We start from the raw sequence: 13,376 nt of genomic DNA on the forward strand, positions 1-13,376 counted from the left end.
GTGAGGTAGATTTGTAGTGACAGCAGCGGGTGCATTCGCCAGTCATTCCCCATAAAAGGTTCCGTCTGATCAAAGCCCCGCTGAGGCAGGGAGAGGCATGGAGGCGGCCCGCTATGTCGGCGTGTGTCGGTGTGTCTCCGGTGTCTCGCAGGGCTGAGGCGGTTTTGAAGCTTTAAAAACACAAAAAACCCCTCTCTGTCTCTCTCTCTGCTATTTACATTTGAGCTCCGTTTTGCCTTGGCAGTAAAACATTGGTTTTATATTCCCTCCGCCTGCAGCCCGTGTGACAGGCTCGACTGCATTAATCAACTCCTCCCGCTCAGAGTCAAGGATTTCTTAAACTGGAAGAATTAAATCTTTAAATACATTTTAAACGCAAGTGTCTGACTGAAGTTATGTTAACAAGCCCCCAACCTGAGGTGTGTGTGTGTCTGTGTGTGTGTGTGTCAGATTCCCCGGTGAGCGCTGAGGGGATCGTGCGCACACCAAAGCAAGAAAGCGGCAATGTGTTGATATAAATTTACCCATCCGCCATCAATTAGACAAACACTTTAGCAGGTGTAGAAGTTGTGCTTTTCTACAATATGAACACCCAAATATCAGGAAGACGCCGCTGCTGCCTGAACTTTTAAGTCATCTGCCAGTCATATTCCCAATTTTCCATATTCATGTTGTTTTAAATCACCGGGAAGCCCAAGCATCTCTCTTTACCTCCTCATTAACATCAGGCGGCTCGTCAGAGGCAGACAGCATTATTCACCATCAATTAAGTGCAGAGGAATCCAAAGCCAGACTGCTGACACATCTTAGTGCAGGGCCGGGATGCAAATACAAAAAAAATAAAAAAAATTTGGTAATGCAAATTTGTCAATCTGTTAAAGAGTATACCCCCCATCTCCAAATTCAATGTTGTTGTCTGCAGCACAAAGCTTTCTATACATTGATCTTTTTCCTTGCAATAGTTTCAATCCCTGCTGAATAAAACATGGCCCATCAACATTGCTTGAAGTTGTCCGTACATCAAGGCCCTCTATCAGCACAGAGTGGAAATCATCAGACACGTAAAGAAAATGCAATAAATTACTCACAAAAACCCAAAGTCGCTAAGTTGTTTTGTAATAATTCAATCTTATCCTGATTTCTGGAAATCAAATGTAAATGCCCTAATGTAATTATCTTTATTGGTGTGAAGTAAAACCTGGTTAACTGAGCTGCCAAATATTTTGATTTATTAATGAATATATGTTTATGGCCACTGACTTATTTATTCATGGGTGGGGCTCAGCTGAAAAGTAATGTCACCAGTTATCTTAAAACATCACGATTAATCGACTATTAAAATACTTGTCAGTGCACAAAAGATCTAAAGATGCGATGTAATCTAGAAAAATTGCAAATAAACTTTGATTGCTTCATAAATGAGAGAAGAAGCAGTTTTAAAAGAATCCAAGTAATCTATTACAAGAAATCATATTACATAAATTAAAAATACTGGCTGAAATTGGAAACTCCCAGTAATCACTGTGCATGTGCAGCCATCAGTCCTGAAACACACAGGTAGAAATAATAAAATGAATGATGGCTGGATTCCATTTAGCTGCTTCAGTCTCAGGGCACTGGTACTGTGCATGTTGGCTCACCTACTGTCACACTGTCTCCCTTACTGGGATACCTGAATACAATACAGCTATAATTAATATTAGAGATAACACCCGTGCTTTTCCTACTTTGGCAAATCAAAATGTCTGCTGTGAAAAAAAGCCTTTCTCAGCTGCAGAAAAGAACAACAAACCCAGGAATGAGCGTCGGTGTGGTTATCGTCACATCATTTAATTTCTGCGGTTTGTAAGAAAAAAAAAAATATCACAACGTATATAAACATTAGCACTGTAGCTCCTCTGAGTGCTCAAACTTTGCTATGTTACATTCGACTCAGTGACAATGCTGTAATGATGCGCCTCAAAGTCCACAAAATCAAAGGCAAAAATTCCTCGGCATCATTCTGCTATAATTTAACAGCCTCTAAGCAACGTTTAATTTACAGTTTCCTCAGACACATTCACATACTGTATCAGACTCCTCTCTGATCAAGGCAAACTGGTGCTAGTATGTACACTGCATTATCTGGATGTTAGTGTATGTGTGTGTAGAACATCATGATGACCCCTGAAGACCAGGTTACATATGGCGCTTTAAGAGCTTTACTGGGGGTAGGCCTCGATCACCATGGCGTGACCCTGGAAAACAGGAGAATAGAAGCTTGTCAGGAAAACAACATCAATCGAATGAAAGATTATTTGGGTTGTTTCCTAGAACTGTGTAGGAACATAAAAGTAATACTCCTTGAATTTTCGATATGAAGAGCAAATCAGTCACTGTCACTTTACTGTTCTATGAACATGTCACCCATTGGTTTACCTGTCCTCCAGCAGCACAAGCCGCCACCAGTCCGTACTGTCCTCCCTCCTTCTGCAGCCGGTGTGCCACTGTGGTTACCAGCCTGCAGCCGGTGGCGCCAAACGGATGACCCAAAGACAGAGAGCCTCCCCACAGGTTGAACTTCTCCATGGAAGGAGTCCCCACCTACACAAAAAAGACATTTGGTAATGACTGATATTTACACAGAGAAGAAGGCAGCTATCACCAGGCACTGAGAACCAAGGTTAAAGCTCAAGTAAATATTTTTCAGCTTGAAAATTCATATTGACAGATTTCCATATGACTGGAGTGCAGTTACAATGAAAAAGAAGCCATTGAAAGAAGGGAAAAGGCACTGCACTGCATTGGCATGATGACTGGTGAGCCAATCAGAAGAGAGGAGGCTGAGAGCGGTGACTATTTTGTTGTGACATCACAAAGTTACAGGAAGTCCTAACGGCTGGTTTAAAGGCTCAGTTTCTGAATACAGGCTGTGTGCATTTCTCTATGGACTGAGCGCTTTGATACTTTCACAGTATTAATATAGAAGCTAGAGCTGATCTATAATGAAAAAAGACACAGAAATCTCACTTTATACAATTGTGACCTTTAAATTATTTTGCCAGTATGCAGATGCTGTACATTTTAAAACATTATTACGTATATAAAACTAAATAAAAACACCTAATTCTAAGTCTTACACAACCACTATATACAAATACAATTACACTAATACCTTAATTTAAAATAAATCTTCTATTCTGGCCTAAATTAACTGTCTACACAATGTTCATCTGTTGCAAGCATCCAGTTGTACTGCATGGATCTATTCTGAGAAATAGCCAACAGCTGACCACCAGCTTTACCTTTGATTTCCTTCCCATGTACGTCTGGGCAAACCAATCTGAGTCCATAGCCTTCAGATTTGCCATTATCTGGCCCTGGAAAAAAAGAGATATATACCCAGAGAGTTACCATAGATACCAGACTGAAAACATATTGATTTCTACAGATTCAAAGTGCAAGCTAAGAAGTATACCAGTCAAATCTTACTCCAACATTGATGAATAACACACGCCACAATTGGATGCAGAAATTGAGAGATTCTAGTTCAATTATGTAAGAAACTATCCATCTAAAACTTAAAATATCTTGGAGATTGACAGGATATTAATTAGATCAACACACACATTCAGCAACCTCTACAAAGGTCACACTGTTTTTTTGTTTTTTTGTGTGTTAACTTACTGCAAACGCCTCGTGGAACTCAAAGACATCGATGTCACTCATAGACAAGCCGGCCCGTTCCAGGGCTTTGGGTGTACCGTACGTTGGCCTGCAGGAGTCAAACAGAGCACAGTGTTAAAGGAAAATAAGGAAAAAAAAAAAAATTTCTATCACACCAAGTTTTTGGGATTCAAAGGAGCAATGCACCTCAAAATTTACCTACAAATACACACAAGGTTAGCTATCACAATGCTATCACTAAAAAGATCCCCTTGTTTGTCAGGCTTTTAGATTAAATCTGTGAATAATATACAAACTTTAATGAGACACTGAGGCTCACCCCAAAAGCAGCTGATCTTTGGGGTCCTGGGACACGTAGACAAAGTCTCTGCCAGGATGAAAACATAATATGATTAGCACGTCATGTGAAATAGCATCACTGGGGAAATTGAGGCTGTCATAGCAAATAGAGAGGGTGCAGATACCTGAGGTAGGCTTTAGGCTTGTAACCCATAGCCAAAGCTTTCTCTTCAGACATAATAAGCACAGCAGAGGCACCGTCAGTCTGAGGACACACACACACACACACACACACAAGCAGTTTACTTATAGTCAGGGCAGTTTATGAGAGGTGACAGTGTTTCTGCTTGTGAGCAGTAATCAGAGGAGGTAGTTTTGGGTAGGGGTATACATTTCTTTTCACCTGTGAACCTGCTGCCAGGAAATATTATTATAAAGCCCAAAAGAGTGCTTCTGATAACTGTAAACACAAAGCCACAGTTGCTGTTTGAACTGAAAAGACTCACTATCCTCAACCAAATTTTAAAAGTATTTTGCTTCAGGTAAATTGCAGCTTGTGTGTGCAGGTTTGTGTGTTTTCTTTTACACACAGGAATTAAGAACACTGAGAACGTGTGTGTGTGTCTGTGTGTGTGTGTGTGTGTGTGTGTGTGTGTGTGTGTGTGTGTGTGTGTGTGCTCACCAGGAAGGAGGAGTTGGCAGCAGTGACTGTGCCGTGAGGTTTAACGAAGGCAGGCTTTAGTTTGGCCATTTGCTGCATGGAGGATGGACGGATGCCATTGTCCTTGGAAACAATATCACGGCCTGGAAAAGACAAAAATACACAGACATCATGTAAACAATCAAAAAACTCAAGATTAGCCTTTACCTGATTGAATTAGTTATAATTCTCCCACACAGTGTCAGTCATTCATTCATACATCTCTTTTCCGTTTGAGTCAAAATCCATCAGTTGTGTCTGAGGTGTTGCATGGGACAGAGAGCACGTTAGAGAAATGGACAGAAATAAATTAGAGTTGCCTAAATGCAATTAATGTTTATTTTATTGGATCCCCATTAGCTTCTGTTGTAGCAGTTGCTAATCTTCCTGTGGGCCACACAATAAAAATGCAGTAAACATTAATATGTTTTAATTATTATGTTATTATTATTTAATTAATACGTTTTTAAATAAGAAAAAAACTGATAAACCAAATCAGTTACAACACACAAGTAGGCCTTTAACTAATGATTGCTAATTATTTTAATCAATGAATCATTTTGGTTTTTAAGCTGTCCAAACAACAGCTTAAAATCCAGATATGATATCCAGATCACACTGATATAAAACACAGAAAGCAGTAAATACTAATAATAAAGAGGCTGGAATGAGCAAATCTTGGGCATTTTTGCTAAAAAGAACAAAAAAAAAAAAAAAAAAGGATTCATTTCTTATCAAAAAACTTTTTTCTGTCACTCGATTAAGCAACTAATTGTTTCAGCTCTGCACATAACCATGTACAACATCAGTAAATGGTTCAAATTAGCATTTATAAGCTAAATCAGTGAATCAATTCACCAAAGAAGAACAGACAAATGACACTGACTGATAACGACAATGTAACCAATGACATTTAGGTACACCACCATCCATAACATTCCTGAAACTTAATATAACATATACAACCATCCTAAACCTTTAATTTGCAATGTCATGTATTTCAGTTTAAAGTGTGAAGCAGTGTTTTACCTGGTACTTTAAAGGAGATGACATCCTGCAGAAAACCATCATCCTGGGCCTTTTTGGCGAGAGAGTGTGATCGCAGAGCGAACTCGTCCTGCTCCAGTCTGGAGACCCCAAATGCAGCAGCCAGACGATCGGCGCTGTGGCCCATGGTTTCAGCTGTGGAGAACTCAGCCACAGCGGGAAGCTACACACGTAATAAATAAAAGGTTACAGGAGGAAACACCGGACTGTATGTCAAAGATCAAATGGAAGGACTTTGGAATTAAGTGCAAGTGTTGGGAGATTTGAAGTGAATATCTACCTCTGGTGAGAGGTGTGCCAGCCGGATGCTGCCGAGCAGACCGAGCTTCTGACCAAGGGTCTTTGCTTTGTTGAGGGACAGCATGGTCTTCCTCATCTTACGGCTGTGACGGATGGGAACATCTGACATGAACTCCACCCCGCCTGCAACAACAGCGTCACACTGGCCTGCAGCAATCATACCAACAGCTGGACAGAAGGAGAAGGAGAGAGGTCAAACATTATCACCAGTCCAGCCCGAAACATACAGTGCATGTGAAATGGAAGAGGCCTGGTGTAGAGATTTCTGTCCCTGACATACCTGATGTCATTGCCTGGTTTGAAGAGATGCAAGCCATGGTGACGGTGTGAGCTGGGATCTTGTCAGAGAAGCCTGCACCCAGTGCTGCCTGAAATTAAGTCAAATATGAAGGAGATGCACAACAGAACAGCAGCTCTGTTTATCATGTTCACACAAATGTGAATTGCTGACAATTTGCAGAGTACAAAATGCTCTGTTAGTTGTGTACCTCTCTTGCTACATTGCTGGTTTTAACCTCCTGTATGACTGTTCCATAGATGATGTAGTCTACAGCATCTTTGGGTAAGCCTGTCCTGTGCAGCAGACCTCTGGAGAAACCCAAATCACAGTAGCACTTAACAAAACAACATCCTGAGTGAATATCTTATCCTGTCTAAACTAACACTTTCAGATGTTTTCACGTCTAAATATTTACAATCTATACGTCCATACTGTAAATCTATGATGTGCTCTATTCTGTACACATCACATCTATTGCATGACTGTTCATCCTGAAAGAGGGATCCCTGCTCTGTTGCTCTTCCTGAGGTTTTTTCAGAGTTTTTTCCTTATCTGATTCAGGGGTCTACGGACAGAGGGTATCATTTGTGGTACACATTGTAAAGCCCCTTGAAGCAAATTTGTGATTTGTGATATCGGCTATATAAATAAAACTTGACTTGACTAGATATTACATGTGAAGGTCACCAGTAATTCACAGAACCATTGTTAACCAGGGTCATGGAGGTCTAGAAGACAAATAATACTGGATTCTCTGAGCACAGGGAAATTACTTCTATGTAATGAATAGAACAGGACTAGGTTCAATTCACAGAGCAATAAAGTTACTGCACATGTAATTTACTAACTCAAAAAAGTGGACATGGGTTAGTCTTTAATGTCACTGGTGCTTGGTGGCCGACATAAAAAAACTGGGTGGTTAATTAGATCAACTACACACTCGGTCAGCTGACTTAACCTAGATTTATTGTGTTTAAACAACTGCTAATGGAGAACTTGCTTTTTTTATGACACAGTTAACAGAAAAAAACACAACATTAGGACACACTTACTGCAGAGCTGCTCTGGCCAGGTCATGGGGCATCAGGTCAGCATATCTGAAAACACAAACACAAATTAGAACAGCTTTTAGCCTCATGCAAGATTCTCTCTCTGTAAAACAAGTCATTTGACTACAGCTTTTCCTTGTCTATTCAACATTTAAATGCCAAAAATAATAATTTTACGTTTCTAATCACCTCCAGGTCAAACAACCTTTTTTGAGCAGTGTTCTTATCAAAGCACCATGAACTTATGAAGCCACAGACTCCATCCAGTCAACTTAGCTATAAGAAAAAAGTGGAGACGTACGTGGTTCCAGACAACAGGAAAGGGGTTCGAACGCCCTCCACCAGCACCACGTTCTTCACACCAGGCCGAGCCAGTGTCTTCTTGCTCTTTGTCTGAACTAAAAGATAGAGAAGACAAGAAGTAAATAAAAACTTAAAATGTTTAGCTCACATTCAGTGTGATCTCCACAAGACTAGAATCTACATTTTTATGTGAATGTAAATGATATCACTTAGACTTACCCTGAGCCTGAAGCTGGGCCGTCGTGCTGAGAGAGCGTGCCCCTGAGACACAGAGACAAATATTCCTCATCACCTTCAGTTTGAATTACTTCAAACTACAAACAGCTTGAATGACTATGATTACATACTATAAAACAACAGAAGCAGATAACAGTGTTGGTGCAGCCTGAATCTACACGGTAAATGTCTATATTTTAGATTGGATCACCAAGTAGTGTGACAATTGAAAAGACTGAACAAACAAAAGTGACAGTGGAAAAAGATCATACTATTGTAACTACTAATACACAGCATGTATTCATAACGAAACACTGAAAGAGAAAACAATTTGCTTTTGGTGTATCTTGCATTTGTGATAGCATGATAGAATATTTTTCCTATTGCTTTGACATATTTTGGAATCTGTTAAACTGTTACAAAGAAGGAGGGAGACAACTCACCAATCCGTACCGCCCAGGACGGGCTGACTGAGCAGCTCCGCATTGAGTTCAGCAACATAGAAGCCATGATGTCCTACATAGAGAGAAACTATGGTCGTTACTGCATCGTTCTCAGAAGCACCTCTCTGTGTAATGCAATTATAGTAACCACAGAGTTGAATCAACACCTGCCTAAAACAGCTATAACAAAAATATAGCATTACAGAAGAATTATTGCTGGACTGTTGTATTCAACTGCACTTGTTTCAGCTAGGTGTACCTAATAAACTGACAACTGAGTGTACATGCCCTGGCAGCTCAGTACAGTGACCAGATTTCCCGGTCCTCGATCATATATATCTATAATGTCTTCAGAAAATGTGAAGTATATGAAGGAATTATAATCAGCTCTGCCTTTAGCAGCTGCAACGTTAATGAGTGATGTACACATTTATCAACAATTATGATCCAATAATATAATATATATGATTCTGAAATGGGATATTCTGCCTAATGAGTACTTTTTATACTCTAAGTATATTTTAATGCTAATACTTTTGTTCCTTTGAATGCAGGACTTTGACTTGTAACAGAGTATTTCTACACTTAAATTAAGCACTTCTTCCAACACTGTGCATAACGAATGGGGACTATAGAGTATGTGTTACCATTATTATAGTGATAGTGCAGCCCGGAGAGGGATATAACCACACTACACTGCCTCTCACTTCAGTAGACAAAAGGTCAGCTGTGTTAAGCACCTGTGATTTGAATGTCTGAATCTCGCACTGCACGTAATAAACCGTCAGTACCGGGGCTTGCTTGACTGTATGTTATAATTAGCTTACCCCGACGTAAGACTATGCAGATCATGTGTGGTAAAACATGACAGGTCACTTGCATTCAGCTCGACACATCCCTAATGTTTGCAGAAAAGACTCAAATATGTGAATGGGATTTTAATTCTAATACAGATTTAAACTAAGAGAAAAGGTCCGACACATAATATGTCTTTTTTCTGTGTTTAATGATTGTGGCATGATATGACATATCATTGTCGGTCACCCAGCCCAACCCCCCTACCCCAGCTCTGACCCTTCACCTAGTTTCCTATCCTGCTGAATAACAGGGACGTAAATGCACAATTACGTGTGTCAAACAGGGTCAGACCTGTATACAGAACAACAAGTATGTGGTTCCTTCAAAAAACGTTTACTCTGATCAAAAACAACATTGCCGAACAACCTAAATAGCACAACAATGAAGCTGGAAGCTCCACGCAAGCTAATAAAGCTAGCTAATTGTTAGCAAAAGTTTCCATTGAGTTGTGATCTATGTCGCTATGTTTGGGATGAAGACACGTATTTGTAGAAATTACATCATGTCTATTCTCTTTTTAGTTTTATTATCAATATAAACTGATAGCTAAGTTGAACCTTACCTGTGCGTGTGATATGTCTTTGCTGACACTGCCTCCCAGTCAAACGATCAGCCACTTCAGCAGCGCTACCGGACTACAATACCCGCTAACCGCTCTTAAGGACCCGTCTACACTATTGCTGACCAAAATGATGCCTGAAGAAAACACATGTGCAACTAAATGATTAGCTACATACCTGCTTGTTTTTAAAGTAAATTCAATACACAAATGATGAAAAAAATTACATTAAAACATATTTTGATTTTTTTCCAAGCAAAAGATAACGATATGAGCGCATTAACGTGTTAGGCTCCGTCGCTATTTCAGCGTGTTGGGAGGTCCTCATCCGGTTTGCCATTCGACCGGCAGCATGAACGGCACTCTCGCGCTCCCAACGGTGAAGATGACAGGTGTATGTTTGGTCGGAGTTTACTGCAAGACATCGCAAACAGAGGCTTCAAGCTAGTAATAGCTGCTGGAAGACGTCGCTGTTGGTCACTCACAGATTAGCAAGCTCCTGACATTATCAGTGAGTCAGTGGGACATGTCGACCCTGCGCTTTGGACAGCATCTCATCAAGGCCTCGGCTGTGTTCCTGCAGACTGAGCTGTCATTTGCTCTGGTCAACAGGAAGCCTGTGGTGCCTGGACATGTGTTGGTGTGCCCTCTGAGACCAGTGGAGCGTTTTCGGGATCTTCAGCCGGATGAGGTGGCAGATTTATTCAGCGCCACTCAGAGAGTCGCCAACCTGGTGGAGAGACACTTCAACGCCACTTCGCTCACCATTGCCATCCAGGACGGTCCTGAAGCCGGACAAACCGTGAGGCATGTCCACGTCCATGTGCTGCCCAGGAAGAAGGGGGACTTTGAGCAGAATGACAGCGTCTACGAAGAGCTGCAGAAGCATGACCGAGAAACTGAGGACATTCCGTCCAAGTGGAGATCCGAGGAGGAGATGGCAGCAGAGGCTTCAGATCTGAGGAATCGGCTCCAAAATCTCTAAATGGACAATGGTCAATACATGCCAGGGTCAGCAGTGACTGGAAGATGATGTGAACACCTGATATTTATGTGGAACAATATTAATATTCACTCACATCTTGACTGTTTTGTATTGGTGCATGGCTTTTATGTATCTCTTTTCCAAAATAAAATGTAAGTAAGTTTTCTCCAAGCATTTTTTTTTTTTGTCAAATGTGAAATACAAAATCAATAATCCAGTGTCTGTTTTATTGATGACAATTTCCATAGTCATAACAGAGGTTGTTTTTTTTTTGTTAAAGTTGTAAAATTGTTAACAGCTGGCCTGAAGCTCTCAGATGTTTTCTATTTAAACTGAGTAAAAAGTTTTGTGAAACTATACTTATACTTTTGTATGCTTACTTATATTGTGAAAAACTATGGACACAATACATCATGTAATGGTTGTTCTGGCTAATTATAATATAATCACCAACAATTATTAATTAACATTGATGAACATGTGGAACCACTGGAAACATTACAGAGCACAATGTAGACAGAGTGACATCCTTAACAATGCAATGTAAACATAAAGTAAGACTTATGTCCATGAATCTATTGCCCCAGTGCATGCTGGGAGGGCTCCTCCGGTGCCTGCAATCACATGATCAGTTCTTAGCCAGTTATTTGAATGTTTATCTCATCTCTCCATTCATTTTGCCTTTATTTCAAAATAAGAGCACACTGTTTTTCAAGATAACTTCATCCAAGTTCAACAAATCAGTCCTCAAACAGCTTTCAAAGAGCCAAAGTAGCTGGATTAGAATAAACTGGATCATTTTATCTTGATAACAGCATGTGAACCTACTTCAGCCACATTTAAAGAACAGGGTGCTGTCACATCCCTTTTTCTCACCACCTGTAGATGAATGGAATAGTGTGACACCAGGAATGTGTGTCATGTCACCAGAGAGCCTGTGCACACGACAAACAAAATGGGGAACCACTCATTAAAAAATGCTCTGTTGTGCTACTAGAAGTAAAAATAAAAATCTAAAAATGTTAGTAAAGGCTCTGTCCTGAAGTGTATTGCTTATTCCAAATAATAAGTTGATATCTGTGATCAACAACATTGGTCCCATCTGTCAGAGAGTGCATCCCCTCACTGTCAAGACACTGGGCTTGAGTACTGTCGGTGTCACTTTACCAGCTTTATTAGGGCACTGCACACGCGACCAATGTTTTCTACACCAATTTTCAATGCTGTAAGTATTTCTGAAAGAATTTTCTGATTTCCCATGGGCCCCCACCTAGACTGCTTCTTGGTCCCCACACTGTGCCACCTCATTTTAAAAATCCTGGAATCACCCCTGATCTCCAGCAAGCCTGTCTGCTTTATCGCCGGTGCAGGTATCAAGTAGGCTTATTAGGGCTCGAACAAGGATTTCTATTACATACGTGTGTGTGGTTCGGACAAGAGTGAAAAAAGTTTGTTTTATTTTCACACACTTTGAACTTTCCCTAACTGCAAACAAATGTCAAGGAAGGCACACAGCTCACTTAGTTAAAACATAATATTAATATAATAATTTCAGTCAACTCATGTCCACATTAAAACATAAATAAAATATGTCACTGAATTGCGTTCTCCGCTCTCAGTATGATCCAATCCTGTAAGAGGCCATCCGTCTCTCTCAGGGAGGTCAGAAGATCGAGAAATCTTTCATCACTGTTGTCACTGCCATCCATGGCTCCTGCCTGGGTGGAGGCCTCGAGGTACGACAGTGTGTGTGTGTGTGTGTGTGTGTGTATGTGAAGTTGTCAAAAATGCTGCTTATCCGGACTAAGATGTCAGCACGCAAGTCCCAATCTTGTGTCTTCTCTGTAGTTCATGATGGCCTGCCAGTGCTGCATCACCACAAAAGCAAAATATAAAAAGATCACCAGAGGAGGTCGTGATGGGACTGCTGCCTGGAGCAGGCGGCACTCAGAGACTGCCTAAAATGGTATACATGCACACACTCATATTAATCAGTTATTCAGTTAATGGCTTGAAAGCATTGCCACAGTCTTGTGCTAGTGGCTACTGAGTTCCACTGGAGTATATTAAGGTCAAGAGCCTCACTTGGGGGCGATATTAGCTCACAATATCTGCAACCTGCTTGTCTGCACGTGTGTGTGTAGGTGGGTCTCCCCGGAGCATGTGACATGATGCTGACAGGCAGGAACATCAGGGCTGATAAAGAAGATGGGTCTAGTGCACCAGCTTGTGGACCCTCTGGGTATGTTCTACGTGTGGCTCCATCGCTGTACTTCATTTTAAAGATGGCACCTCTGTAATCTTCTGGGATTTGCTCCTCTAGGTGAAGGTGGAACTCCATTAAGAAGCTCATGACTGAGTATTATAATTATAACAGATGGGGAATTTTTACTAACATGACCTAACTAAATTTTAACATGGCTTAAATTTATACATAATTGAGGGCGTGGCCGCTTTGAGTGACAGGAGGGTGTGTCACAGTTGACTAGCCGCTCAGTGTCCGCTAGGCGTCACCTCAGCTAATTCGAGTAGCAACGTGACCTCTCGTCCATGTTTGTGGTGTTGGTGCCAACTGGAGGATTTTTCGTGCAGATGCCAGACAAATAAAATGCCTTGCTGTGCGGTTAATTGACTAACAGAAGGTGTGGAAGTCTGTGCTCCCGTTTTCTGAGGTGAGTGAAAGTCTAGTGT

General features: G+C 40.9%; 3 protein-coding genes across 3 annotated transcripts; 2 read left to right on the plus strand and 1 right to left on the minus strand.

Annotated features, from left to right (window-relative positions):
- Positions 1–1,799: 1,799 nt before the first annotated feature.
- hadhb (hydroxyacyl-CoA dehydrogenase trifunctional multienzyme complex subunit beta) lies at positions 1,800–9,850 on the minus strand. Its single transcript, XM_023415150.2, has 16 exons — positions 9,704–9,850; positions 8,284–8,356; positions 7,844–7,885; positions 7,623–7,719; positions 7,325–7,369; positions 6,481–6,580; positions 6,273–6,360; positions 5,973–6,160; positions 5,675–5,855; positions 4,628–4,749; positions 4,131–4,210; positions 3,986–4,033; positions 3,667–3,754; positions 3,285–3,359; positions 2,419–2,583; positions 1,800–2,237 (listed from the first exon to the last, which is right to left on the minus strand). The coding sequence occupies exons 2-16, from the start codon at positions 8,348–8,350 to the stop codon at positions 2,202–2,204; spliced, it is 1,422 nt and encodes a 473-aa protein (XP_023270918.1). The 5' UTR covers positions 8,351–8,356; positions 9,704–9,850; the 3' UTR covers positions 1,800–2,201.
- A 178-nt stretch (positions 9,851–10,028) lies between these two features.
- fhit (fragile histidine triad diadenosine triphosphatase) lies at positions 10,029–10,900 on the plus strand. Its single transcript, XM_023415110.2, has one exon. It carries the CDS (start codon positions 10,227–10,229, stop codon positions 10,683–10,685), a length of 459 nt encoding a protein of 152 aa, XP_023270878.1. The 5' UTR covers positions 10,029–10,226; the 3' UTR covers positions 10,686–10,900.
- A 1,492-nt stretch (positions 10,901–12,392) lies between these two features.
- hadhaa (hydroxyacyl-CoA dehydrogenase trifunctional multienzyme complex subunit alpha a) lies at positions 12,393–13,125 on the plus strand. Its single transcript, XM_087176312.1, is given in 4 exon segments — positions 12,393–12,421; positions 12,552–12,651; positions 12,830–12,885; positions 12,887–13,125. Coding segments are annotated over 4 exon segments (267 nt in total). The 3' UTR covers positions 12,969–13,125.
- Positions 13,126–13,376: the final 251 nt, after the last annotated feature.

The sequence above is a fragment of the Seriola lalandi genome, unplaced genomic scaffold, assembly GCF_002814215.2.
Source record: "Seriola lalandi dorsalis isolate HSWRI2012SDOR001 ecotype SW California unplaced genomic scaffold, Sedor1 jcf7180002054544, whole genome shotgun sequence".
NCBI classification, from domain to species: Eukaryota; Metazoa; Chordata; class Actinopteri; order Carangiformes; family Carangidae; genus Seriola; species Seriola lalandi.

Coding starts and splice junctions, on each gene's coding strand:
- hadhb (XM_023415150.2), bottom strand. CDS start 8,350: ATGGCTTCTATGTTGCTGAACTCAATGCGGAGCTGCTCAGTCAGCCCG. Junction 6,581..7,324: donor CTGGCCAGAGCAGCTCTGCA/GTAAGTGTGTCC, acceptor GGGTTTCTCCAG/AGGTCTGCTGCACAGGACAG. Junction 4,211..4,627: donor CTGCCAACTCCTCCTTCCTG/GTGAGCACACAC, acceptor GTGTGTCCTCAG/ACTGACGGTGCCTCTGCTGT.
- fhit (XM_023415110.2), top strand. CDS start 10,227: ATGTCGACCCTGCGCTTTGGACAGCATCTCATCAAGGCCTCGGCTGTG.